Raw genomic sequence first — 27,962 nt, 5'->3', positions numbered from 1 at the left:
CTTTTCTTGTCACTTAATATTGCCAGGCAGAATCTCCACAGTCCTGCTGCTAGAAATTAACTTCTTACAACTGCCATGGCATCAAGCTCCATTTACCTCGTTTCTCTCTGACCTTGGCTAAATGTAACCTGTTACTTAACAAAGCAGTCTTTTCTCCCCTGTGCCTCATCAGCTCCTCTTTAACTCCCACTCACTTGCTGAAGTCCTCATCACTATCATCGATTCATATATAAGGGCCATGTCTGCAGACAAGCCCACAAGAATTTTCCCAACACTTTTTTTTCTTGCCGTGGCCTCTCTCAAGTAAAATATATGTCTGCACTATTAATACTGGGATAAGAAAATCAGAAATCTTTTGGACCCCTCCCGAGAGTCCTATTTCTCCTTGGAAGCAAATGAACTTTCAAACGTGGCTTCCTGGGTTTTTCAATTTGTTGGTGGGTGGATATGGAGTGGGCATCCTGTCTGCACATCTGGCAGGGGCGCTTTCCAGATTTTCCTCATGACTCAGGATCAGTTTCTGATTGTTAGGCGGGGCAAAGTCTCCTGAAGTTTTTGCGAGTCACCTCCCCCTGTGAGCAGAGCTTGGTACAGCCCAAATAGTTTTCAGGTTAAGAAAGCCAGAATCTTTGTTCAGCTGCACTGACTGAACAGATTTTGTAGGGGTTACCTGGCCAAGAGCAGCAGCGGCGGCAGCAGCAACTGGGATAACTCAGGTGAGTAGAGAAGGCATTTGCAAACTTATCCTGGATAACTTGGTGTATAAAAGAGGTGAAGAAACGAATTTGATAGTTAATCAAAAGCCACAGCTATAATTTTATGATATCTGGATCGAATGTGCATGTATATTAGCAGTTTGGAAACTTCCAAACTAAGGGAATTTTTTGACTGGTTATTTTTGGGTGTGTGTGAGATGATTGTGGTTGTCTGGCAAAGAGATTTTTCTAATGATTTCTGGTCTTTTCTTTCTTTTATCGTCTTCTGTTCTTCGAAATCCCTGGTAAGAAAGGACAGATGTTTCTTAGGCAAGTGAGAGGGAAAACCCAGGCTGACTGTCCAGGCTTCATTCTAGTTTTTGCTGACCCACAGCTGTGGGTAGATTATTGAAATACAGGCAAACTCTTGGAACCACACTGTGTACAAAAGGCTTTTCAGCGCTCTCAGTGCACGGGAGGGAGTGGCGGCAGAGGCTCTCCTGTTTGCACAGCTAGTCCTCCTGCCCTGGTGACAGGTTGATATTGACTATTTTATTTTCAGCCCCTGTCCAACCTGGTTTTGTTGTCATTCTTGCTTTGTTTTAAATGTTGTTTTGCAGTTGTGATTCTATCCTCCCTCCCTCACCTACCCACTCACAACATTGCCACTGGTGTTCTAGGGGCTTAACTGGCTCGGCTACTTGACCAGAATGGGCTGGGTGGAGGGCAGGGAAAGGATCGGAGCATTGCAATTGAAAATTGGTTCTGAGGATTTGAAGCTTGAAGTTTGGTGTAAAGCACACAGGAACATTAAACAAATGCTGCCATCCTGACAGTCACTCTTAGCTTCAGGATAAAGTATCCTGGTTTGAATTAATGTTTTATTGGAGTTTGGCTAATGTCTTATTTAAAAATCTTTGTCATGAAATTAAGAACATGTTATAGTCTGAAGGAATTAAAACATATTGTTTTGGGACTGCTAATTAACTCTTTCATTTCTCTAGCAGTTTGCAGGCATGTGTGTGCGTGCCTATGTACATGTGTGTGAGAATACTTTGGATTTGAATAGCATTCTTTATTTATTCTTAGCGTCCCTAGCAGTCTAGGGAAAGTCTAAAAACACTTGTGCAATCAGAAATAAGTTAAAAAGCAGGCTTTCTGCATCCTTAGGTGTTTTCGTTTCCTAAATTTAAAGCAGAAAAAGCCCCTTTGTGACCCCAAAACAGTGCTTCTTTGATTAGCCTTGATTTGAAGTCATCTCACCTTCTGACAGCTTGCAATTCAAAAAGAAAAGTCCTAAATGCATTCTTGTAAGAAGGGGACAATGAGAATTTTCCAAAATAATGTCTTGAGTTTTTGTGTTTGCACACTCTCCTTGCACCCTTTTAAAAATTGTGGTGAAAAGTGTCAGGAGGTCCTAGTTTTAGTGCCAGCTCTGTCATTAGCTATGTTACCTTGAGCAAGCCCCTTGACCTTCTTGCAAAAGCAAGGATTGGGGTTAAGTGATTTCTAAGAGTTCTTCCAGCATAATTATTATATAAAAATTGGGATTAAATTCTCACAAGGCTATTCAATTAGACTTATAGGATGAACTTATTATCTAAGAGGAGAAAAACAGGTAGTGGGGGGCAGTGAGGAAAAAAGAAAAAAAAATGGAAAAGAGAGGAGGTATTGAGTGGTGGAGAAGCCATTTTATATTGGTTTTTTAAATGTCCTTAAGTATCTTATTTAAAGCATGTGATCAGATCTCATTTTCTACTAAGAATAGAAATGGAATTTAATAGGCTTAAAAATAATGTTTTCTAACATTACAGTCTTACTTTGGTTATCGTTATCCTTGACAGATACTAAGTATTTTTGTGTACTTCTTTAGACCCCTCCAATAACATTATGAGGCAAATGGGGCAGCCATCATATTCCCATTATGCTTATAAGGAAAGTGAGGGACAGAGGTGTTATCTCCACTAAATGACGGTATTTAGAATTTGATCCTGGATCTCCTGACTGCCTGTGCTCTTTTTATGATTCTGAATGGCTTTTTAATTTTTGATAGAGTTCTTCAATAAATGGCATTAAAGAAAATGTGCTCTTTTTTCCTTTGAATGTCTTGGAACAGACTCTTCTCTCTGAGCAGAGTTGATGTTTCCTAGATAAGGCTGGATCAAAAGACTTTCATGGATCTTTTCAGACCCCAGAATATCTGGCTAACAACTTGAATCTGAATGGTTATTTGTCTTGTAGGTGCCTGCCCATAGATGTGGACTAAGACCCCGCCTGTGTAGACATGGAAAGCTCTATTCTCTGTGTAACAGGTGGATGCTGAATTGTTATTACTTCTTCCTTTCTAAGCCCCTTTATCTCAATGCACCACCTCCAGGTACTAGGAAAGAGGAACTGTTGATTATGGCTAAAGTGACCCGTACTTCATGCCTGGACAGAGTTAAGTCTTCGGTATTCAGTTGCTCTGAAGGAAAAAAACACACACACAAAAAAAAAAACAAACAAAAAAACACTCCTAATTGCTTTTACCTCCGACTTTGTCCCAAGTACAGTACAAGGGCAAAACTGGGGAAAAGGAGAAACGAGCCAGTGACAACACCTCAGAAGCCATGTGCTCTCCCTCTCTCCTCCTAAAGTGCCTCCCTTACCACCCCACTCACCCCAATCAACAGAGTTTGTAAAGCACAGACTGAGTTTCCTCTATCAGTTAATAATTCTCTTTAACAGACTATGTTAAATTTCAGTTTTTAGAGCAAATCTGGTTTCTACTCTAAGACTTACACACAGGTAAAGAACAAATGATTTCTTCTTAAGAGTTTGCCTAGCTCCCCAAGCTTTCCAGTCCAGTGAGTGGCAAAAGCTTCCTCTCCTAACTACAGCCTTGTGGTCTACGTGGCAGGCACCGTCAACTTCCCCTGGCAATTCTCAACTTTCTGTACTCTGCATCCACCCCTCCCACTGTTCTTAATCCACACGGCCTTCTTCGTGCTCTATCTCTAGGCAACGTGTGCCAGTTCAAATAGTACTGCTTAAAACCATTATCTCTGCAAAACCCCAGACTCGGCTTCACCCAACCGCCCATGATACTTGTCTCATGACACAGTTGTCCCTCCTCTTAGATGTGCGTATTCCCTTTGTTAGTTATTTGTTAGCTAGAGCCTCTTTCAGTTGATACTTAAATCCCTGGATTTGATTCTGTTTACTTACTTTCTTAATATGTGGTTATTAATCTAAAGGCTGTCTCTTCCTCATAGATAGTGGCAGCAAGATAGCAAAGAAAGAACATTCTTTTCTTTCCTCTCGTACTCTCTGACAGGGCAAGGTGTTTATGACAAACCCAAATTATAAATTTCTGGGTTTCTAAAATTTTTATGACAGTTAACTGATGAACCCTTGAATGGTAAGGATTTGGATTCTCTCATGAGCATCAAACTATGGAAATAAAGAACCTTTTAAATAACCACGAGGACAATAAATTCTAGATAGAATGCCTCAAAGTTGGGTATTATGTGTAATTTGGAGGGTTTTCCTTATTGGAGCTAAAAAAAAAAATCCTCTTCAAAAAAGGCAATGACCAAAAGAAGCAGTGTGGTACGGTGAGAAGACACACACTAAATCTAGCATTGCACAGACCTGGCTTTGAGCTCATTCTGCAAGTTTCTAGCTGCCCATTCTCTGACCTGCCATTTCTGCAGATACAAAATGAAGGGCACAGATAATATGAACTAAACATGGTTGCCATGAAGAGATCATGAACCTAAATATATATTTCAAAGAATGACTTCCTATGTAAACATGAATTTTCTACATAAGACATTCATCCACTCAACAGCTATTTCCTGAAGAGTGGTGGAGTGCCTGCCCAGCTCTGTGCCAAGCAATGAGATGGCTTACACTGTATATCTTGCATTTATGGAACACTTTCAACTTATTCAAATTACTTTTACACTAGTCATCTTAACAGGTATAGCCACAGGGTAAGGAGGGCAGGATAGATAACTCCATTCCCACAACATGAAAATCAAAGCACAAAAAAACCAAAGTTATAGCAAACGGAACATAGCTAGTCAGAATGGGGGTCAATTCTACTGTGCAATTCAAATGGGACATGGGACTACAACTCTACTTTAATGAAAATCTGTCAAAGTTTAGGCTGGTAACTACTATTCTTTTTTTACTGAGTCCTCAAAATGCAGGCAAAAGGCTTGATCTAACCACACCAGCTGTACAATCTGCCTCTGAAAGAGCCTACTGGGATCATACTGGTTTTTAAAATCAAACCTGATTTTCTCTGCAGTATGTAAACAGGCCTTCTTTTTATAACAAAGATCTCCTTTGCAGGATCCTGCTTGCCTAGCCATTTGACTGAGTAGCACGGAAGATTGATGGAACAGACGTCCTTCCCAAGAACAGGAAATCCTCATTTATCCAAAATAATTAGGGACTAGCAAGTTCTGGAAAACTAAATATTCTAATTGCACTGGACTATCCCCCACTTATAGTCCTCAGCCTCTGGCAATCCAACAAAAATTTCCAGGGAAATCAAGAGGCATAGTAGTGTTTGTTTTAAATTTGAGCACATGCAAAAATTGGGGTCCATTTGTAACAGGCCTGGGCACACCTTCTGATTGACTCTGATGCTGCTTAATGGAAAATTATTACCTATATTATTCATGGCTTTAAATACAAAGAAATAATTTTATTTTAAAACATGAGGGCAGACTTAAAAATAATAACTGAAGGCATTTGGTATTTTGCAGTGTCCCGTAGCTTTCAATTTGAAAAAAAAAATCAATATATATATTGATTTTATATATTGCTCATATATATTGTAGGTTGCAAGAAACATTAAATTTAAAATATTTTTACAGTTTTCAAATAGGGAGACTTCTTTACCAGTAAGGGGTTTCAATATAATACTGAAAGGGCATGAAATAAGATAGTAGAGAGAGGTCCAATTAATATTACACTTTTTATAAAATAGCAACTGCCACTTTATTAATTGGATTTTGAGCTGTGTTACTTATGCAGACTCTTCAAAGTGATAATTAGCTTTATAAAAATTTTCACCCATTTTTTATCAGATACTTTAACCTTAAAATTTTTATTTTCAACCACAATATGATCATAGGATACAGACAGTTATCTTTAAAATATACTTTTGAAATAATTGGTGTCATGTAAACTTCACAACCCCCTCTTATCTACCATTAAATATCATGAGATCATTAAAACTATTACAAATTTATCTTTCTGATCTAGCATTGAAAATCCTATTATCACCCCAAAGATATCTAAAGTCAAATTTGCCTTTCAAATTATCCTCATAAAATCAGTTGTTAAGGGCATTTGAGTGTGGGACAGTCGGATACACATCGCCTGAAGAGCCACTATATTGATTCTCTATTTACTCATGTGAGGGTATTTTTTTTTTCTTTTTCTTTTTTTTTTTTTTTTTTTTTTGGAAAGAAAGCAACAATGTATTGCCATGGGATAAGAATCTATAGTCCCCAAAATAAGTGTAATTGAATTTCAGAGTCTGCCTTTTATCAAGGGCAGATGATTGCATATTAGACTTTGAAGAATAAAAACACATAAAATCTTTCTATCTTTCCTTGTCTTTGGAGGCCATCTGCTGAGCTCTGTTTCCTGCATTAGTCTTTCTGGCCAGTAATAAAAACGCAAAGCTCTTTAATGATAGAAAGGAAAGCACTGTGTAAAAGGGCTTGTTAAAAGTGAAAGACGTTGCTTCTCCCCTCAAGCACTCAGTGTGTGACCCTTCAGGACACCAACTTAATTCTGAATATAGTAAACTAATATTTTCTTCAGCACAAATTTAAAATCATTCTTTGCCTTGAACTCCTCCCTGCCAGTGGTAAATGGAAGAATGCCCTTTAAATTATAGTGACTCACATTTAACTAGAAGTCTTAATATTTATTATCTGTTTTCTAATAATATTATTAAGGCTCATATTTCCTTGTTTGTTAGATAAAATCTGAGGTCCCAGGATGGTTTGGATGCCTTACCCAAAGCCCCAAATTAATTAGTTGCAGAGCATAGAGCCTTTTTTGTTGTTGTTGTTTTTGTTTCCTGAAAAAAGTGACTTTTCCATTAAAGCCAAACTTGAAGTGCCTGGCTTTGGGAATAAATCACTAGGATGACTACCATTTGTCTAATTTTAGGTAATCATTAAAAAACTCATGAAGTTCTTCCTCTAATAACAATAATTTTTCTCATTCTAGACATAGTTTGATACTATGGGTCCTCCTCTGAAGCTCTTTAAAAACCAGAAGTACCAGGAACTGAAACAGGAATGCATCAAAGATGGTATACTTTTCTGTGATCCAACCTTTTTACCTGAGAATGATTCACTTTTCTACAACCGACTGCTTCCTGGGAAGGTGGTGTGGAAACGTCCCCAGGTAAGTTTCTTTTTTTTTAATTCCTGTCTCCCTTTATATTTATTTATTTTTGTTCTTATGACTACTTGGTCCACTGTTTCACTCACAGAGCCTACTACTGCACATAGGCCAATTTAGGAGACTTTTAGAATGGAAAGCGTTAATAATCTGTGCTTCTGGCAATAGCTTGAAGAATCTTGAATATTAGTCAAATTTTGTCAGATTTAGTAATTTTAAAAGAACAAAAAAATATATCATGCTTGTTTTCTTTGGAAGTTCATTTGAGTAAACATGGTGACTCAAAAACAACTATATTCTTTACTGAGTTGCTTATCACAGCAACTTTATGATAATCTCAGACCAGTGAGGAGAAAAGCTCCTTGTATGCTGAACATAACTGAAATGAACTCTATAGGGAGAAAATAAGAGTTTGCATTGGGGGAGGGAGACTTCTTTGCTGCACTTTGGATAACATCACCTGTATCCTTTCACAATTAACAAAGTGGAATCCAAGTAGGATTTCAGCTCTTTCACCACCTATTAATGGTTACTATGCTTCTTTGTGGAACATCTGTATGTTGTCTCTAAAGCAAGTCTTTTTACTTCCTCGCAAGCACTACACGAGCCGGAGGACAGTGCATAAAATGATAGGATAATGATGTCTGGAGAAAAAATGACAACCTTGTTATATCTAAAGGGTATAACTGGTAGAAGGATACACTACCTGGGCTCCTTCCCAAAGTATTTCACCAGGAATATAGTCCACAGAAGACATATTATTAAATACAAATCCTTGAACTTTCACAATATCCTGAAAAATTTCTGATTCTATTTAATGATGTACCTTTTGGGAGACTATTACAGAACCACCTCAGGTAGCAACTTAAGGTTTGCCTTCTTCAATAAGAAAGCTGTCACTTTTTAGTTGAAATTTTCACAGCTTAAACTCCTAAAAGGTGTTTTTGCAAGAGCTACTTTATTTTATGCAGGTTGCCACCAGGTGGCGCCAAGACACATCGACCACTCTTAAGACTTGTTTTCTATGCGATGCAAAAGACATCTCTTTTTTAAATTTTATTTATTTATTTTTCTTTTTTTAAAAGATTTTATTTATTCATTTTAGAGAAGGGGGGAGAAAGAGAGAGAGAGATAGAGAAAGAGAGAGAGAGAGAGAGAGAGAGAGAGAGAGAGAGAAGGGGGAGAGAAGAGGGGAGGAGCAGGGAGCATCAACTCCCATATGTGCCTTGACTGGGCAAGCCCTGGGTTTCGAACCAGCGACCTCAGCATTCCAGGTCGACGCTTTAGACGCTTTATCCACTGTGCCACCACAGGTCAGACCTATTTTATTTTTCAATTACAGTTTACTTTAAATATTATCTTGTGTTTGTTTCAGGTGTACAGCTTAGTGGTTAGACCATTATATATTTTAGAGCATGTTCCCCTTGATATTTCCAGTACCCATGTGACACCATGCATAGTTATTACAATATTATTTATTATATTATCTATGCTGTGCTTTACATCTCCATGACTATTCTGTAACTACCAACTTGTGCTTCTTAATCCTGTCACCTTTTTCTCCCAGTACTCCATCCCCCTTTCCTTCTGGCAACTACCAGTCTGAACCTCTGTGTCTATAAGTCTGTTTCAATTTGCTTTGTTAATTTATGCTCTTCTTTAAATTCCACATATAAGTGAAGTCGTATCATATATGTGTTTCTATGACTGACTTATTTCAGTGAGCATAATGCCCTCTAGGTTCATGTCTCAGTTGTTGCCTGTAAAATATGATAGCCATTGAGAGTATAAGACCTGGAAAAGCCTCTCCATCAGAAGAAAGATTACACTCCTCTTGACTTTATGTACCTTCAGTTGTTGACAACCCTGCAGATCACTGACCTGCAATAAAATCTTGGAAACGTGAGTAGAATTTCCTAGCCACTAATTGGGTATGCAGAGAGGTAAGATTTTCTTGACCCAGAAATGCATGAAGAAAATAGAGCTGTATTGTTTGGAGTCACTTTAATGGATGGATGGTGATAATGAGGGGCACCATTTTTTTTTTCTGATGCTTGGATGTAAAAAAAGGAGATCAGTAAGGCAGTAGTAGCTAAAAAGGAGGCAGGGAATTCAGGGAAGTTTTCCAGGGGTGTTAATAAATATAACAGATTTTAACATAATCATAGTCTAAGCAGTAAATAGTAAAGCAGAAGAGGTTGAAGACATTGAAGAAAGAAGGAATGATTGATGATTGAAGGAATATATGAATGAATGATTCCTGGAGGAGGAGGGAGGAGATCCATATGCAGCAAAACTGTAAGCCAAGATAAAGCCATTCCATGGATGTGAACGAAGCCAACAGTGCTTCCTGTACTGGGCAGTCTTTTGACACATCTATCCTCTGTCTTGGCTCAGTCCTTTGTCGTTTGCCTTCATATTCCAAATTCTGTGGACTGAATCTTAGGTGGATTAGCAGGGAAGGAAAATACTTAATAATTGTGGCAATTGTCCATCTTGCCTCTGAAGGAAGCAATACTTCTTTCAGGGTAAAAAGAATGCCAGAAAGAAAGGGTGAATGGGGATGGGCAGAAAAGGAATCCGCATTTGCAGCATGCCTATGATGGGCCCAGATACTGTGTTTAGAGTCCATATATATATATATATATATATATATATATATATATATATATATATATATATATTATTCTTATTTGCTATGGTTTAGCAAGGTAGGTACCTTAAAATAATTTTGATATCATTTTTTGGTTTAAAAAATAAAAGTTGATACTATATGTCAATTTAATACATGAGAAAACTGGATCTCAGAGAGAAAAGATAAGAATTTGTCCAGGATCATGCTGTTAACATGCTAGGATTTGAATTTAGTTTTGACAATAAAGCCCACATTAGTTTCTACCATGCTGCCATTTTAGGGACATAGAATTGTGTGTCTCTTTTGCTAAAATACATAGTTCTCCAATAAGTTCTTCTCACTGTCCCAATACTATATATCATTAATTGATCTGTACTTTCCTTTTTAAGAGCATACATGACTTAGTCTTAATTCAACCCAAAGGGAGAAGCACTTGTAAAACATTTCTTAAGTACCTACTCTATGATAGCTTCTGTACACGATTCAAACGTGGCCTGAGGTGAGGCACTTCCATTCTAGTTGAAGAGATAGATATTGAACTAACAAAGAGTTAAATAATAAATTACTGCCAGATATCAGAAGTTCTATTTTCAAGTATACAGACAATAAATCATATAAGGTTCTGAAGAAGGAAAAGTCATTGCAGACTGAAGTGGTTGGGGAGGGGAAAAACAAGGTTCTGGGCCACCATCTGAGTCTCCTCAAAAAGCTTTGGATTCCTTTTCAGTCAGTGTGGAGGCCAAGCCTGTGGTCAAGAACACGTCAAAGTTCTCTGGTCTCCCCTCAGGAAAGCCGAAAGACAGCCCTGGGCCTCTCTAAATTGGCTCAGGAAGACCAGATGGGTCACTGACCTCACCCGCCTCATTGGCAAGGTTGAAATCCTGCTTTGCAAAGAAGCTTACAGACTTCTTATCCCTTGGCATACCACATAGCCTCATACTCAGCCAGGCCTATTTGGAAGTCTCTAAAATAGACAAAGTATGATTAACTTTATATTTTCTGTCTCTTTCCTCTCTTGTGTTGAAAAGCCTCTGCTTTAATACTCCTCCCATGCCTGTAATCACCACTGCTAATTGAACCAATTAACTTAAGTCAAGCCACACCATCTTAGGGCAGGATTGAGTTCCACATATTTCCACTTGCTGCTTCCTTGCTATGTACTAAGGAGCCACTTTAGATAGATAGTGTTTTTGCAATTGTTTAATGACTATACCCTCAGAGGAAAATACTTTCCCTCAATTCCTCCAGTGGTTCCATGGCCCTAGCTACTGAACTAGCTTAGTGGGTACACAGGTATATTGCTGAGACATGTATTCCTAAACTTCCCTGCCCTCTTGGGTCCTCAACATATAAAGTCTTAGTAAATTCTAAGAACTGGGTTTTACAGAGTTACAGTGTGATCATAAGACTCCAGGTAAGATTTTTATGCTGAAATCTGTTTGCCACATTCCCATGGAAAATCTCTTCTCCATGTCCGTCCAACCACTCTCCCCTCCTACTCCTCTCTGGCTTTTTTCCTGGATGGTTCATACTCAGCTGCAATAGTGTTTTACAGAAAGACACATCTAATCTCAAACTAAAATGGAGCAAAGCCTCATGAGGATTTGCATAGCCAGCTATGGGAGAAACAAGGGAACCTGCATAAGATCTTTTGTCAGCTTTCCTGGTCAAATTTTGATTTCAGCTTTTATTAGCATTGCTCTCGCCCACGTCTTCCACTAGGTAATACCTTCCCCAGGGGCCATTTAACTACATTGGAGGGGAGGAGGTTGGTGAGTTTCTAGATTAAAAGAAAGATGATAAGAATGGAAGGGAAAGGTTGATGAAGGGAAACATTAGAAACGGAGGACAGAGGTCTCGGTGACAGATTATATGTGAAGGAATGGTAAGGAGGAAACACTTCTCTCTCTTTGCTAATAGGAATTGCCAAGAGCCCAGATGAATGTAATACCTCTGAACAGTAGTTTTCGCTTCAACTCTTCACAAATTTCATTCTCTTCCTGTAGATCATATCCTTCCACCTGAGTAGTCCTAAGTATATTCCACTGTTGTCACACTTAAAGACAGTTAAATAGGCCCATACTCTTTCCATCTATCGTATTTATTTAAAATTCTATTTTTAAAAAGCTTTAATAACTAGGTCCTGGCCGTTTTGATCAGTGGTAGAACATCATCCTGGCGTGTGGATGTACGAGGTTTGATTCTTGGTCAGGGCACACAGGAGAAGCAACAATCTGCTTCTCCACCCCTCCCCCTTTTCTCTCTCCCTGTCTCTTTCTCTCTCTTCCTCTCCTCCAGCCATGGCTCAATTGGTTCGAGGGCACTGGCCTCAGGGGCTGAGGATTGCTCAATGGAGCCTCTGCCTCAAGCACTAAAAATAGCTTGGTTGCAAGCATGGCCCCAAATGAGCCTCAGATGGGGGTTGCTAGATGTATCCCAGTCAGGATGCATGCGGGAGTCTGTTTCTCTATCTCTCCTCTTCTCACTTGGAAGAAGAAGAAGAAATAAAAAGTTTAATAACTTTATCAAACTTCAATTTATATACCATAACATTTAATTTTAAAGTATACAATGCCTTGATTTTCTTAGTATATTTACAGAGTTGTGCAAGCATCACCACAATCCAGCTTTCGAACAAATGTGTCATCCCAATTAAGATCTCGTGTGCATATTTTCCAGTTGTTTTTCCAGTCAATGGCAACCACTCATCTACTTTTAGTTTCTATCTAGGTTTTCCTATTCTGAACATTTCATTTATAATAGAATCATAAAAGTAGCTGCCTTCTTTTGCTTAGTGTAATGTTTTCAAGGGTCATCCATATTGTGGCATTATCACTTTGTTCCTTTTTATTGCTGAACAGTATTCCATTGAATGAATATATAAATTCTTCCCAATAAAGCCAGTTGGAATTTATATCTGAGGTCTCCTAAAACAAGTTTAAAGATACTAATAAAAAGATATCACGTTGTGACTTGGTTTTCTAGGTTAAAAATGAAAGTTGGTCTTAACACCTTATTCTTGGGTTCCATATTCAATTTTTCTTGAGGAGGTTAGGAAAGAAGAGAATATTTTACTGATGACAATATCTTCATGTGGAAGTAAAACTCCTCAATGGGTACAATGAGTGGTTCACCATTATTCCCTGCACCTAGGTTCATCTATCAGTGTCTGTTTGTAGACAGACTGTTCAATATTGTAAGGATAAGATACTAGAAACTTGGACTACCTCACAAAATTCGCAGGCACTAAATGGAAACTCTGAACCTTGTGGGACTACTTACAGCCCTAGACTTAGTCATAATATACTTATTGCATGGCCGGCCTCACTTGTAGGTACCCATGTTACCCCACCAATACTGCTGGACTGCACATAGCACTTTTAAAAGTGTCTTCACTCTTCTGGTTGCTGGTTTTCTAGGCAGCCTTTCATTTGGATCTGGTTCTTGAGGTTTACCCTGGACCTCAATGTTTATTGTAATCAAATTTTACCTGTGTTAAAAAAAAATTCTAGAGATGTGGATGTGGTAGGTGCAAAGAGATTCACATAGAATGACATGTGCAAGACTCCAAGAATTGTAATTGCATGCTTCCCTTCCCCTCCCAGAGGTATCTGGCAAGGGAGATGAGGTGAGTACAATGGGAGGGTCTCTCTATGCTCAGCTAAGAGAACATATTTTCTAGAAAAGCTGCTTTTCTTTGGCTCAGGACGGGGATATGTGGGGACCATTTCTGGCTTTACTTAGTGCTTGACTTCCCTACTTGTGTGTGTTTTCCCCTAAGAAATTATTTTGCCTTGACAAACAGCCCAGTTCAAGGATCACATTAACTGTGCCAACACAGCTGGGAGTCATTAGGGGCTCAGCAATCTTCTCTCCCTTCCAAGCCACCCAAATATGTGACTATGTGAGCTGTGACCTCTCTCCCAACTCCACTTCCTACCACTTTCAGATTTGCATTGGCTCATTACCCTTTACCCTTTCTACCTTCTTAGCTCCTTTCTAGCTTTTCACTTCCTTAAAGAGATAGAAAATAAGATTTAATAAGGATTTGCTCCCATGTTTCACATCATGGTGCTGACGTACAGAATAAATTGGTTCATATTTAGTGTATTAAGTTGAGAAGATCAAACCTTATTAGTGCAGCTTAGTCTGGAACCAAAAGCTAAGACATGATTTAAGCAAGTCTTTCAGAATGATGGAGAGGTTTTAGGTGAGTGTTAAGCACGGAAGCATAAAACAAGGGGTAGATGGCTGAGAAAGGTAACTGCATTTCTCTCCCTGATATGCTGCACAGTATTACACTTTATGTGGTGTCCCTTGATAAACCTAAAGTCAAAAGGATGGATCTATTGAGGTCTTGAGTTTCTTTCTCTAACTGTATATGGTTTGAAGGTTCTAAAACTTCAAATTTATGTCTACTAACCAGCTGGATGATCAAAGGGGCAAATTACGGCACTCCTATGAGGCTGTCTCCCCATTTGTAAAATAAACAAGTTGACTAAAAAGTCTTTAAAATTTCTTCCAGCTTTGACAGTCTGTAGACTGTTAACTTATGTTTTAAAATGCATTGTTAAATAACCATCCTTCATATGTGAAAGAGTGTAGTAAAACTGGGGCATGAGCCAATTTATAAAAGGAAATAAAAAGTAATGTGGGCTTTTTGCCCAAATATATATTCTGCCATGATTATACTTAGCTTTACACACAACACACACACACACACACACACACACACACACATACTCACTATATATATACTCATATATATATGACTGCTACCATGCTAAGCATATATATTATTTAGAGCAAGAAATAAAGTTATACAATCTTTTCTTGGACTTAGGTGATTCATACAATAGTTTTATAGCATAGAAAAACAGTTCAATGAACAGTGATATATGAAAAAGTGTCTTTCTTTTACTGTATATGATTAAGCATATATATATGGTTAGGTTGACAAGAGTATAATTGACTTCTGTTTACATGTCTTTTTGATCATTTATGCACCCTTTATGTTTTGAATAGAAGTTGACATGCCAAAAGTATTGGCTGAGTGTAGATCTCTGCTGTGAAATGAAAACCTTGTATAAATTCAAGACACTGTAATGTAAGTCTCATTACTAATGACTCTACATAAAACCGAGAATAATTTGTCATAATGATCTTAAAGACTTTTTTTTCACATATCAATGTTAATTGTACAGTTTTTATATGCTAGAAAACTATTGTATGCATCATCTAATTCCAAAAAAAACATTGTTAACTTTACATCTTGCTCCAAATAAAATGGTAACACCTGACCCAGTAAGTAAAAACTGTTCAGTTCCACCTTAGAAACTGCAAAGAAACAATAAGAGAAACAATATCGGGATATAGTTAATCTAACACGCCTGCTTTATGTTCAATAAGTGAAAAGAAAAAAGGCACAAAAATTTAGTAAGGTAGAAGTTTTTCCTAAGACACAAAAGTAATGATGAGACTTCAGACATACATTAAAAATAAAAACCAAACAGAAAACCCAAAGTTGACAACCCACCTAACCTACTCCTTTCAGCAGAAGGATATCCAATTAATCTTCAGCTTGGACTTGTCCATGTCCAGAATGCTTATTCTTTTCTAGAGTTATTTTGGCTTTTAAAGACTAGATGGAATGTTTTATTCTGTAGATCAGACTCTTTATAGAGGATAATTATGTCCATTAAAAAAAGAAAGATTTGAGAAGCAGAAAAATATAGCTATCTCTATTTAATAATTTTAAATGAATATATATCTAGATTTTGTTTCCATTTGAGGCAAGGATTTGATTCTGCTGGATAAGCAGAATGTCAAGGTACTGGACAGTGGTTTCCCCAGGATGCTTTCTCCATCTACTTAATACTTCATTGATATTTCCTGCACTTTAACTCTGTAAGTGCTGATACTCTGAGTCACAATTATATGGTATCTTGTATGCAGCTATACTTTTGTCCATGCTTGTCTCTCTACCTATAATGTCTTCATAGTCCACCCTTTTCCAAATACCTAACTCTAGTGGTTCTTAAGGCTTCAACATGAGCATTGCCACTTCTGTTTAATCTATTCACCAGGAAAGCTTTAGGGATTCTTCCTCTAGGCACTGATTATACATTAAAAATTCTTCATCTGCCTGAACAGGTGGTGGTGCAGTGGATTGAGTGTTGATCTGGGTTGCAAAGGACCCAGGTTGAAAGCCCTAGGTCACCAGCTTGAACACGGGCTCACCAACTTGAGCATAGGGTCAGTGGCTTGAGCGTGACCTCATAGACATGACTCCATGGTCACTGGCTTGAGCCCAAAAGTCACTGGCTTGAAGCCCAAGGTCGCTGGCTTAAGCCCAAGGTTCCTGGCTTGAACAACGGGTCACACGCTGTGCTGTAGCCTCACCCCCCTGCTCAAGACACAAATGAGAAAGCAATCAATGAACAACTAAGGTGCCGCGACAAAGAATTTATGCTTCTCATCTCTTTCCCTTCCTGTCTGTCTGTCCCTATCTGTCCCTTGCTCTCTCTCTGTCTCTTGCCAAAAAAAAAAAAAAGCTTCAACTGTGTCTTATCACATTTTGTTAATTGTGTTATTTTCCTACTCACAGTGGGAATGGCAGTGCTAATGACTTGTTGGGGAAAACACACACATATACCCCAAACAAATGCTGTTCCCAATCTATCCAAGGTTCCCTCAGAACTCCCGTTATAGTAAAAGACTGTTAGTTGAAATAATCCTGTGAGTGGTCTATGACCACATGCTGTTATCTATATCTATCCAAAGATGTGAAAAGATGCAGTTGCCATGGAGACCATTATTGTCTTTGCTTTATATTAGGAAAGTTCTTTATGGGAAAGGTCTAAATAATTTTTTCAGAGTATTTATTTTTACCTCCAGTAGGCTTTGTTTCTTAAATTTAATCACCTTTCTAAGCACAAGTGCTTCAGAAAATCTCATCCTGACAAATAGGGTCAGAATATAATGTACTAATTTTTAGTCCTCCTCTTTAAAAGTTCAATGCTGTGCTGCAAACACAAACCCTAGTGACAGCTATGTCTGAGAGCCCCAACCAAAACATCTCATCCTGTTTTATTGTATCCTCTCCTTCCATTTCTCCAAACACATCCCCACATTACCCTAATCCTGTGTCTAGATGATCTACTGCTTTCTGTATTTTTCACAGCTACCAACTTCCCTTTATTTCACCCGTGGAAGTCCTAGTCATCTTTCAACCTTACTTCTTCTAGCCTTCTGTGCTCAGCTCACATTGGGTCTTTGGAAACACTTGCCATACTCTTAGAAGCAACTGTTGTATCTACAGGACATCTGTGATGACCCCCGTCTGATTGTGGGCAACATCAGCAACCACCAACTGATCCAAGGGAGACTGGGGCACAAGCCAATGATTTCTGCGTTCTCCTGTTTGGCTGTTCAGGAGTCTCACTGGACAAAGGTATTGCTTCTCCTATGGGACCTCACTCAGTTTCCACCATCTTGTCATCTTTAATAATTTCAGAAAAAGTCATCTCATAACTTTCTAGATTGTCTAATTCTTGAAATAAGAATTTTAACTAGGTAACTTCCCTCCACTTTATTATGAGACTTTTCACAAATACAGAAAGCTGAAAGAATTTTACAGTAAACACCAATACACTCACCCAGATTCTGCCACTAAGATTTTATTCTATATGCTTTGCCACACATATTAATAGATCTTTTGTCATTTGTTGTGCTTTGATTCAGTATCACTGCATGCTTGTCTTCTCTGTAGCTATTGGGATATAAAGGTAGAAAGGCCAGGAATAATCAAAAGGTGATAAAGATGAAAATAGCTCTTTGAATTGGTTCTAATAAATTATTAAGAGTACAAAAATTTATTTGGCATATAGTTAGAGTTTGGGACAATAAAGTGTTGAATTGATTTGGAACAAAGTTAGAATATTTTTTCATAAAAATTATTTTAGTAGATTAATGTATAATTATATAGAAATTGAGAATTTTCTAAATGTAATTTTACTCGTTATAAATAAAATCTATATTCTATAGAATCTACATGAAATCTCTAGGATGGATTTCTTAAAAATAAAACCACAAGAGACATTATATATTGATAGAACTTAATTTTTAAAACGCCTTGTTTGTGTGGTTAAACATGCAACCATAAATATATTTCTATAAACAGTTTCTTTAATGGAGTTTATAGATTATCTGTGGGAAATAACTTAACCCTTATCAGGCTACTTTCAGTCACTCTCTGTGTATTCAGGGAAGCGAAAGTGATACTATCCTCAGCAAAACTTAACTGGGAAAACAACAGTTGTGTGCTTTCTATTGCCACATGAATTTGCTGGAATTCAACTCAGTATTTGGATATAGTCTGTAAATAAAAGTTGATTGAATGTTCTTATATTTCCAGACAATTCCCAACCATAAGGAACAGGAGTGGGACCCTCGAAAACTAGACAAATATGCTGGGATATTTCACTTCCGTTTCTGGCATTTTGGAGAATGGACCGAGGTGGTGATTGATGACTTGCTGCCCACCATTAATGGAGATCTGGTTTTCTCCTTCTCCACCTCCATGAATGAGTTTTGGAATGCTCTATTGGAAAAAGCTTACGCAAAGTAAGTAGTGGGGGCTGACTAACACATGAGGAAAGAAAGGCCATATATTTCCTTGGGAGTTCATTCTCTCCCAGCTCAATTCCTTTAGTTTAAATTGGGTAAGATCTGAGTCAGATCCAAAACATTGCTTTGGGCTTTAGACTGGCCCTAAGAAATCTTAGATTAGCAAGAAACCAGCTGTTCTGGTTTATATTAACTCCATACTTGCCCCTAGGTGTCCCTTCCTGCCGCTAATCTGCAAATAACATGGCATTATGGGCTTCAAGTTTCTGCATGGGCTGTCCTTGACAAACAGAGCCTAAGCCTAGAAATCTCTGACCATAATCTCAAAATAACTCTCCTGCCATACCTAGAGGAAAGCCAGATGGTAAAGGCTGGCTGGGAAAGGACTGTTCTAATTCTTGGGACAAGATGTCCTTAACCTGGAAAAATAATTTTACAAAGATAATATTGCATACTTGTTCTCAGGATGCTTGGCTGTTATGAAGCACTTGATGGTCTGACCACCACTGATATCATAATGGACTTCACTGGCACATTGGCTGAAACTGTTGACATGCAGAAGGGAAGATATACTGAACTTGTTGAGGAGAAGTACAAGCTGTTCCGAGAACTGTACAAGACATTTACCAAAGGAGGTTTGATCTGTTGCTCCATTGAGGTATGAATTCACTAAAAACAATCACTCTTTTCCCATTTCTGACAGAGGAGACTACAAAATTTAGTAAGAAATATCACTCTCACTCTGGAGATTCATGAAAAGCTGTTGTGGGACTCAGAAATACACTATCCCTGGCAAAGGCTGAGGAGCTTTAACTTTTTATCCTTTTGTTCCAGTCATCCTACTGGGAGCCAACATTTGAGCTCATATAATAGCTCCTGCTAAATTATTTCTTCTGCCTCTGTTCTTGGATGTTGAGATTATAGGTTTTTTTTTTGGGGGGGGGGGTTGTTTGTTTTGTTTGCTTGTTTGTTTAAGGAGTAAACCAGCTACACCAAATTTTAATGCTATTCATATCAATGTAGTACTGTGGGTAGTTTGAATCTGAATTGTTTATATGAATTATTATTAAATTCATTTCCTTTCCTTCACTTGTTCTGTGTCAAGTTAGGTTTCCGGATTAAATTTTTATCTGCATGGGGAGAACTAGCTTCAACCATGCTGGGGTAAACCAATCAAGGAAGAGGAGGAGCCAGGCTTGGGTCTCTCAATTTTTTATACTTTTATGTATCTTTGTTTGCTCTCAGTCTCCCAGTCAGGAGGACCAAGAAGTTGAAACTGATTGGGGTCTATTGAAGGGCCATACCTACACCATGACTGATATTCGGAAGATCCGTCTTGGAGAGAGACTTGTGGAAGTCTTTAGTACTGAGAAATTGTATATGATTCGACTGAGGAACCCCTTGGGAAGACAGGAATGGAGTGGCCCCTGGAGTGAAATGTGAGTGCCATTCCACTTTGACTGCTACATCTTCAAAGCCCTATAGTTTTCCCAAACCTATTCCTCCAAACTGCTAGTAGATTGTCAATGCTCAGTAACATCTGTGAGCTCTTCTTAAGCATGAAGTGTTTGACCCAGCCATAGGTGAGATAAAGCAGGCTCAGTTTTTATGTATTCTGTTTCTTTGGCATACTGCTTACCATAGCAAGTCAATGGCAAACAACGGCTTATCTCCTTTTGTTCATTTGCCTTTAGTTCTGAAGAGTGGCAGCAACTGACTGCAGCAGATCGCAAGAACTTGGAGCTTGTTATGTCTGATGATGGAGAATTTTGGTGAGGAGAGGTTTTCAGTGCTAAGGGAATTGTGGCTTCTACGTAGACCTAAAATGTAGGTAATAAGTCCAATCTTCATTTCTTTCCTGTATTCCTTCCATTCAGGATGGGCCTGGAGGACTTTTGCCGCAACTTTCATGAACTGAATGTCTGCCGCAATGTGAACAACCCCATTTTTGGACGCAAGGAGCTGGAATCAGTGGTGGGATGCTGGACTGTGGATGATGATCCCCTGATGAACCGTTCAGGAGGTTGCTATAACAACCGTGATACCTTCCTGCAGAATCCTCAGGTTCGAATAAATTATTTTTCCTTTTATTTATTTATTTATTTATTTATTTATTTATTTATTTTTTCAGTGAGAAGCAGGGAAGCAGAGAGACAGACTCCCGCATGTGCCCCAACAGGAATCCATCTGGCAAGTCTCCGATGGGGTGATGCTCTGCCCATCTGGAGCCACTGCTCCATTGCTTGGCAACCAAGATATTTTAGCACATGAAGCAAGGCCATGGAGCCATCCTCAGTATCTGGAACCAACTTGCTCCAACTGAGCCATGCCTGCAGGAGGGGAAGAGAGAAAGAAAGAGAGGGAGAGAAGAGAGAGGGGAGGGGTGGAGAAACAGATGATCACTTCTTTTGTGTGCCCTGACTGGGAATTGAACCCAGGACATCCACACACTAGGCTGACACTCTACCACTGAGCAAACCGGCCAGGATTAATCAATTATTTTACCTTGCCTCCAAATTATCAAGGCACTAAGAACCCAGGTTCACCTTAGAATATTTCTTTGACAATTTTTTCATTTGCAGCTATTTAATATTTATAAACTAAGATGTCTAAGGATTGGCCCAGATTCTGGTAAAACATGGCAGACTATGTCTCTGCAGAGAAATACCTTAGCAACATTAGCAACTCTGAGAGTTCCCTCCTCTAGCTACTTCTCTCCTTGCCAAATTACTTGGTATGGCTGCTTAACACCCTTCACTTCCTTCTGATGGTACCACATTGGAGAGAAAGGATCGTTTCCCAGATAACTTTCTCAATTCATTTTCATTTCTCTTTTTCCCAACTGTTCTCTTGGGTGCATATTTGCTATCCATGTTCTATTTCTCATGCAGGTTATTCTTTTGAACCCCATCATTATGCCTCCCTTTTCTAATCTAGAACCAAGTCATTTCTCTCAGGATTTGAATAGCTACCCCATCAGTGATCTCATCCCATCTATCTTCCATTACAATGTTATTCCAGGTGACACATTAGAGCTTAATACTAAACACAACCCAAAGTAAAAAATCCAAACATCCAAAGACTGAAACTTTAATAACTTTGATGGTTTTATCTTTAAATATACTGATGAGCCTGACCTGTTGTGGCTCAGTGGATAAAGCATCGACCCAGAATGCTGAGGCTGCCGGTTCAAAACCCTGGGATTGCCCAGGCAAGGCACATATGGGAGTTAATGCTTCCTGCTCCTCCCCCTTCTCTCTCTCTCTCTCTCTCCCCCCTCTCTGTATCTCTTCTCTAAAATGAATAAACAAATAAAAATGATTTAAAAATGAAAAAAATAAATATACTGATGAGCTAACCCACATGAGACAAGAATTCTGACTCTATTACAGCCTTACATGGATATGTATTTTCTTTGTATGGACCTCATTATATCAGGCATTTTGAAGCATACTAAGGCTGGTAGCTTCATTTACTTAACTCATACTTTTTCTCCATCCCTTCCATTTTGTCTTTAAAGAAAAAAATGCTCCCATTATTCCCTCTCTGCACCTCCATTTACAACCCTAAAATATTTTAATTATCAAACACATATACCAAGCTGAAGAAATAGCCCTTTTGGTTTCACTGTTAAGTATCTGCACAAGATTGACCTATGCAGGCCTTGTGGGCCTGTGGTTCTGTGTCTGTTTCCTGTTTCTTTCTAAAGGGAGGAAGAGAAAGAGGAATAAAGGGAAGGAGAGAGAAAAAAAGAGAGAGAGAGAAAGAGAGATAAATCTGATGTCTTTTAGTTTTACTTCCTAGTGGCACCATGATTCCCCATATGATGTTAGAATGTCTCTAGCACAGCTCTGCAGCTTCCTTAGAACAGTGATAGCAAAGCATCAACTCTCAAGGAAGTGAGAGTTCCTCCTTCCCTCCACAAGGCACACATCTAGAAAGGCAATTAGAAGTTAGCTTAGGAGATGCTGCAGTGTCAGGTTAAGTTAAGCAAGGATACTTCGTGTCTTTATAATTTTGGAATTTTATCTGTGTACAGCTTTTAAAAGCAAGAGGACAGTAATAAAAATAGGAATGCCCAAGAACCTACCAAGAACTTACTAAGACAAAGCATACGATCTTTGGTATCAAAGGCCTAAGCATAAAGTTATCTCTTTCAATATATGCCGAATGCCATAGAGAAAATCAGGTTTTATGATCTACACTTATCAAGTCAATGAATTAGCCATGGCTTCATTGTGTGGTCAGTGGCAAAGCCCAGAAAATAACACACATTCTGATTTCCAAAGTAAAGTTTAGTCCCCTGAAATTTGAGCTGGCTGTTTAAAATCAAAGTGCTAACTAAGCTCCTTGGGGCCTCTTTCCCTTAGTACATCTTCACTGTGCCTGAGGATGGGCACAAGGTCATCATGTCACTGCAACAGAAGGACCTGCGTACATATCGCCGCATGGGAAGACCTGACAATTACATCATTGGCTTTGAGCTATTCAAGGTAAGAATAGGCATTTGGAGAAGAGAGAATGCTAGCAAGTGGAGTAAAAATTAGGATAGGATTAAGGGTATTGAGAAAGGTCCAGGGATAAAGAAAGCAGAGGGCCTAGGATCTTCCAACACAAACACTATGACTTGAGTAAAATGAAGCATTTAATTCAATTACACTTCCAGGTGGAGATGAATCGCAAATTCCGCCTTCACCACCTCTACATCCAAGAGCGTGCTGGAACTTCCACCTATATTGATACCCGCACTGTGTTTCTGAGCAAGTACCTGAAGAAAGGCAACTATGTGCTTGTCCCGACCATGTTTCAGCATGGCCGCACCAGCGAGTTTCTCCTGAGAATCTTCTCTGAAGTGCCTGTCCAGCTCAGGTTCCGTTTCCCCAGGCAGCCTTGCAAACTCTAATTCTCTGTTTTGCCTCCAGTCCCCACTTTCCCTCTTACCCTATGCAGACATTCAAAGGGACAATTTGTTCAACTCAGATTTAATTGAAATGATGGTGGTAGAAATATTTTTTCAAAGTGGGGTTATGAGGAATTCCCCAATGGAGTGATCTGAGCTTGAAGGCTCTGACCTGCCATTTAAGGGGAATAAGCCTATACAGTGTAAGATTTTCCACTTATATTTTATCTTCTGTTCTCTGGCTGACTCTTCTCATAGACAGCTGGCTTTCCTCACTGTTCCTCTATTATGTTCTGAGTGCTGGGTCACCAGAGCTACCTTTTCACCCCAACCCTGCCTTCTTTGATCTTTATCTGTTAGTCCTTAAAGCAAAGGGAAAGAAAAACATAGTCATAAAATGTAAGTCATGTCTGAGGAGGAACGAACTAAGTCACTCGGTGTTTCATGTTTGTAGCAACAATGCTTTGCAAGCCTATCTTCTCATCAAAGGTCAGTCATCATCAATAATGTGTCTTCTTTTGATGTTCCAGGGAACTGACTCTGGACATGCCCAAGATGTCTTGCTGGAACCTGGCTCGTGGCTACCCGAAGGTAGTTACCCAGATCACTGTTCACAGTGCAGAGGGCCTGGAGAAGAAGTATGCCAATGAAAGTAAGAACTACAAGGGTGTCTGGGAAAACAAAATTTGGTTTCATGTTTTGCATGTGTTGTTAGAAAAGATGTTCACAAATGATTCTCTTCAATGGTATTTTGAGTCAAGATAAGTCAAGATAATTCTCAACCATGGACAAAAATGCTATGCAAACTTCTTTGGGGAAGGCCTAAATAATATTTATTTTTATATCTCTTTATAATGTATAGAAAAGAGAAGGCAAGCAGACATAAAAGTCCTAGATCTTTCTAGTACCCTGGTGTTATCCTCAAAGTCCCAGAATAAACTTAGTTAGTTTCTTGCCTGTCTGGAAAGAGAGCTTGAATCATTGTCTTAAAAACAAATGTCACTTTGTTCCAGCTGTGAACCCATATTTGGTTATCAAGTGTGGAAAGGAAGAAGTTCGTTCTCCTGTCCAAAAGAACACTGTTCATGCCATTTTTGACACACAGGCCATTTTCTACAGAAGAACCACTGACATTCCTATTATAGTGCAGGTAAGAAGGTGAATAGGGACCTCTAGAGTGGCTCATATTCAGTATAAGATACTATTAACTGTTATTTTTGTTAATTTTTTTCATACTCAAACACATTTCCCAACAGGCATAGACACTGACTTTCTAGTTAATCTCCATCCTAAATAACCTCTTTTCCATTTATTTCATTGTAGGTAGGAGCCCTCATGCTCAAAGGTACACATGTTAACATATGTACTGTCAAGTTCCATGAGGGAAAGCGTATGCCAATTCCGATGACCATGATCCTGCTATGTCAGGATGGAGCACTACAGTTTGGTTATTATTCTGACTTACTGCCTCTGACCAGCTGTGTTTAGGTAGCCATGTCATAACTCAAGGTTGATCTTGAGCTCTGCTTGCTGGCTTTTCATCACTGTTTGAGGTAGATTTCCTTCAGTCAGAGAAGTATCAGGAGAGACCATCTTCTGTTTTTTAAAGAAACCTTTCCAAGCTCAGTGTTAGGTTCTTCATGCCAATGTGGAAAGTCCAATCTCACAGAAGGTTGCTGACCTTCACTTTCTTGACTTGTCTTCCCAGGTCTGGAACAGCCGAAAATTCTGTGATCAGTTCTTGGGTCAGGTTACTCTGGATGCTGACCCCAGTGACTGCCGTGATCTGAAGTCACTGTACCTGCGTAAGAAGGGTGGTCCAACTGCCAAAGTGAAGCAAGGCCACATCAGCCTTAAAGTTATTTCTAGCGATGACCTTACTGAGCTCTAAATATCCAGCTCCAGAAAATCCTGACAGCTTTCCATCCTTTTATTTTCTGTCAGATGCCAGGTCTTATCTCAGATTTATAATCTTATGAAAGAAAGAAATTAATAGTAATCAACTCTTCCTTTCTTCTGATAAGTTCCCCATACTCCCAATCCAAGTAGCATCAGTAGCTACGTAACCTATATACCTCTAGCAGCTGGACAGGGGGAAGTGATAGTCTTATCCGGAGATCATACAGATAGTTTGCCAAGAAAAGAACTCTGGAGCTTCTGGGGGTGAGATTGAAACAGGACAACAACAGCCTGGATACCCTATAGATGCCTTTGCTGCTTTCAGGTGCCCAATATATATCTCCTCTGTAGAGCATGTTAAGGAAGGAGGAGGGGTGATCAAGGCCAAGCTGGTCTAGCCTGACATCCCAGCTCCTGACTGAACACTAAAAGTGATCCAGCAGCATTTTATTCAGTATCCAGGGCCTGCTTATAAGTCCCCAGCCCTTACGATCACCACCACCGCCGCCGCCACCGCTAGCACCACCACCACCACCATCACCACCTCCAGAAAGTGTAGTCCTACCCTAATCTAAGTCACTCCCCACAGTAGGTTTTACCTTCATGTTGAGGAGGCTTCCTAGGTGCTTAATCAAGAGCTGGAGTCCAGTGAGGCCTAGACAGTGGAAAGTGCCTGAGCTCCAGCTTTATGGAAGCCAGCTGTGTGCCACAAGAGGGAAAAGTGGAAGAAGCTGCAGTGGGAGACAAAGCCTCGGTCCCCCACCCATCCACACACACCTACACTCACGCACGCGCACGTGAGCGCGCACAAACTATCATGCAGGCAGTCAGTGGGCAAGAAGAATGAATAAGTACCACACACCCTGAAAGGCTAAGAAAATCCATCCAGGCACAGTACAGCCAATTTTAGACCCCTGACTACAATGTGAAACCACCTGCTGCTGCTAGGTTTACAAACAAGCTTGTTGTTCTACGCCCTTTGCCTCCTAATATCATTGGTACTGAAGAACCCATCTGAGGCCTTCAGACTTCGGTCCCAGGTCAGGCCCCTCAGGCATTTTTCTAAGTTGGGAAGCTTTACTCCCTGTGGGTGTTTGTTTGCCCTCTTGTTTTTTTCAGTATTTCTACAGAATTTTCTCTAGAGTCAGTTGTTCCAAAATGTTCTTCCTTCCATCTCATCTATCAATGTTCTACCCCTCCTTTAAGGCCCAGCATAAATGCCACCTCCTCCATGAAGCCTTCCTTAACCCCCCAAACTTCCACCTCCAACAGTATTTCAATGCTTCTGCAATGATAAAAAAAATAGTTGTAGTACCTAGTCTAGTACAGCACGCATTCATTTAAAAATATTTTGTAGATTTTTTTAGCTTGCTCATTTCCTATCATGTTTTTCAGCCTGTGTTACTTCTGTACTGCCTTCACTACACTGTTTTACGTAATCTAAACCACAATAAAATTCACATTCAATAAACTGACCAGTTTTGACTTGATTTGATGGAAAAAGAGAGATGGTAAGAGTAGCCAACTGTTGCGACTTGTTTTGGAACCATCACAGGTAGGGGTGGGGTGGAGGGTACTTGTTGCAACCTGGGCTCAGGTAGAAGTATGATGGTTGCAGAGGCATTGGCTGCATTCTGATGGTGCTGTCCTCCATCCAGGTGGGTGAAAGGTTTGGGAGAATGGAGAGGGACTCTTCTATTTTTAAGAATATTTGGGTGGTATTTGGGGTTACATGATTTTGAAACTTCTCTGGGATTGCATTAAAAGTCAAAGCTACCACGTCCAACTTTTAAAAGGAAGACCTCCCAACATTAAAAAACATTAACTCCTTCCCTTAAGGACAAATGAATGTGAAGATATCGCTCACTTGCTTGTACACTCAATCTGCCATTTGCCCATCTTAGAATAGTAGGCTATGGGAGAAGCTCTTCTTCTTTTTCATGAGTTCTGTTTTCTGACAGGAAAGAAAGAATGCCCAGGCAGAGGAAGGGTCTCTAAGGTCAGTAGAACCATCCTCAAGCACAGCCTTCATTCCTTGTCCCTTAAATACTAGCTCAGAACACACTAGAAGTGACATCTTAAATACAGGTATTAAGATGTGGTTAAAGCTTTATCAGAAATGCAGTATCCAATACAGGTACTGTAATAGTTCTTCATGGTCACCAGGTGGCGCTGTGATATTACAATTAAGCTCAAAGAAGCTACCACTTTTTTTTATTTTTAAAGGATAGGAATTTTTCCCCAAATAAAAGGTAGAAAAGAAAATAAACATTTTTTCATTGTCAGCTATGTGTCAGACTCTATGCACAATACTTTACATATCTGATCTCATTCAATGCCCATAATCATATGAAGAGTTGTCATTATCCCTGTTTTTCTAGGATAAGGAAATTAAGGAACAGAGAAGCTGGAAAAGGATGTTGTGTCACTAATCATATCATGATTATTAGTAAAATAATCATGTCTTTGATTTTTAAGCCTTCAATTTTTCCTTGAAAATATACTGTCCCTAGAAAGTGATAGCATCTTCCCTATATCTGTATTACTAGCTGTATATACACAATACTATAACAGGAACTGTGCAGACATACCAAATATTTCTCTCAGAATCTTTACCTCTTTAACTCATGTATGCATGCATATACCTCTTCACACATGCACATAATGTGTCGATAGACTTGGTCTCCAAAAAGAAATCCAATGCACCAAAGCATACCAATATATATTTAATAACAACATGAGTGAATCTCAAAATAATTATGCTGAGTGAAAGAAGCCAGAAAGA

General features: G+C 39.1%; 1 protein-coding gene across 1 annotated transcript; it reads left to right on the top strand.

The window, feature by feature from the left end:
• Positions 1–615: 615 nt before the first annotated feature.
• CAPN6 (calpain 6) lies at positions 616–26,636 on the top strand. The gene is made up of 13 exons (XM_066357044.1): positions 616–716; positions 6,939–7,118; positions 17,072–17,203; positions 18,167–18,375; positions 18,844–19,036; positions 19,624–19,817; positions 20,073–20,150; positions 20,256–20,442; positions 22,749–22,871; positions 23,045–23,247; positions 23,809–23,930; positions 24,292–24,428; positions 24,987–26,636. Exons 2-13 carry the CDS (start codon positions 6,954–6,956, stop codon positions 25,167–25,169), a joined length of 1,926 nt encoding a protein of 641 aa, XP_066213141.1. The 5' UTR covers positions 616–716; positions 6,939–6,953; the 3' UTR covers positions 25,170–26,636.
• Positions 26,637–27,962: the final 1,326 nt, after the last annotated feature.

The sequence above is a fragment of the Saccopteryx leptura genome, chromosome X (genome assembly GCF_036850995.1).
Source record: "Saccopteryx leptura isolate mSacLep1 chromosome X, mSacLep1_pri_phased_curated, whole genome shotgun sequence".
Lineage (NCBI taxonomy): Eukaryota > Metazoa > Chordata > Mammalia > Chiroptera > Emballonuridae > Saccopteryx > Saccopteryx leptura.
This window is presented reverse-complemented; position numbering and strand designations above follow the sequence as displayed.

What these genes read in the sequence shown, in the direction of transcription:
- CAPN6 (XM_066357044.1), top strand. Translation starts at nt 6,954, where the DNA reads ATGGGTCCTCCTCTGAAGCTCTTTAAAAACCAGAAGTACCAGGAACTG. An exon ending in AGTGGCCCCTGGAGTGAAAT is followed by an intron (nt 19,818 to 20,072) that starts GTGAGTGCCATT and finishes ATTTGCCTTTAG; the next exon opens with TTCTGAAGAGTGGCAGCAAC. An exon ending in TTGGCTTTGAGCTATTCAAG is followed by an intron (nt 22,872 to 23,044) that starts GTAAGAATAGGC and finishes TTACACTTCCAG; the next exon opens with GTGGAGATGAATCGCAAATT.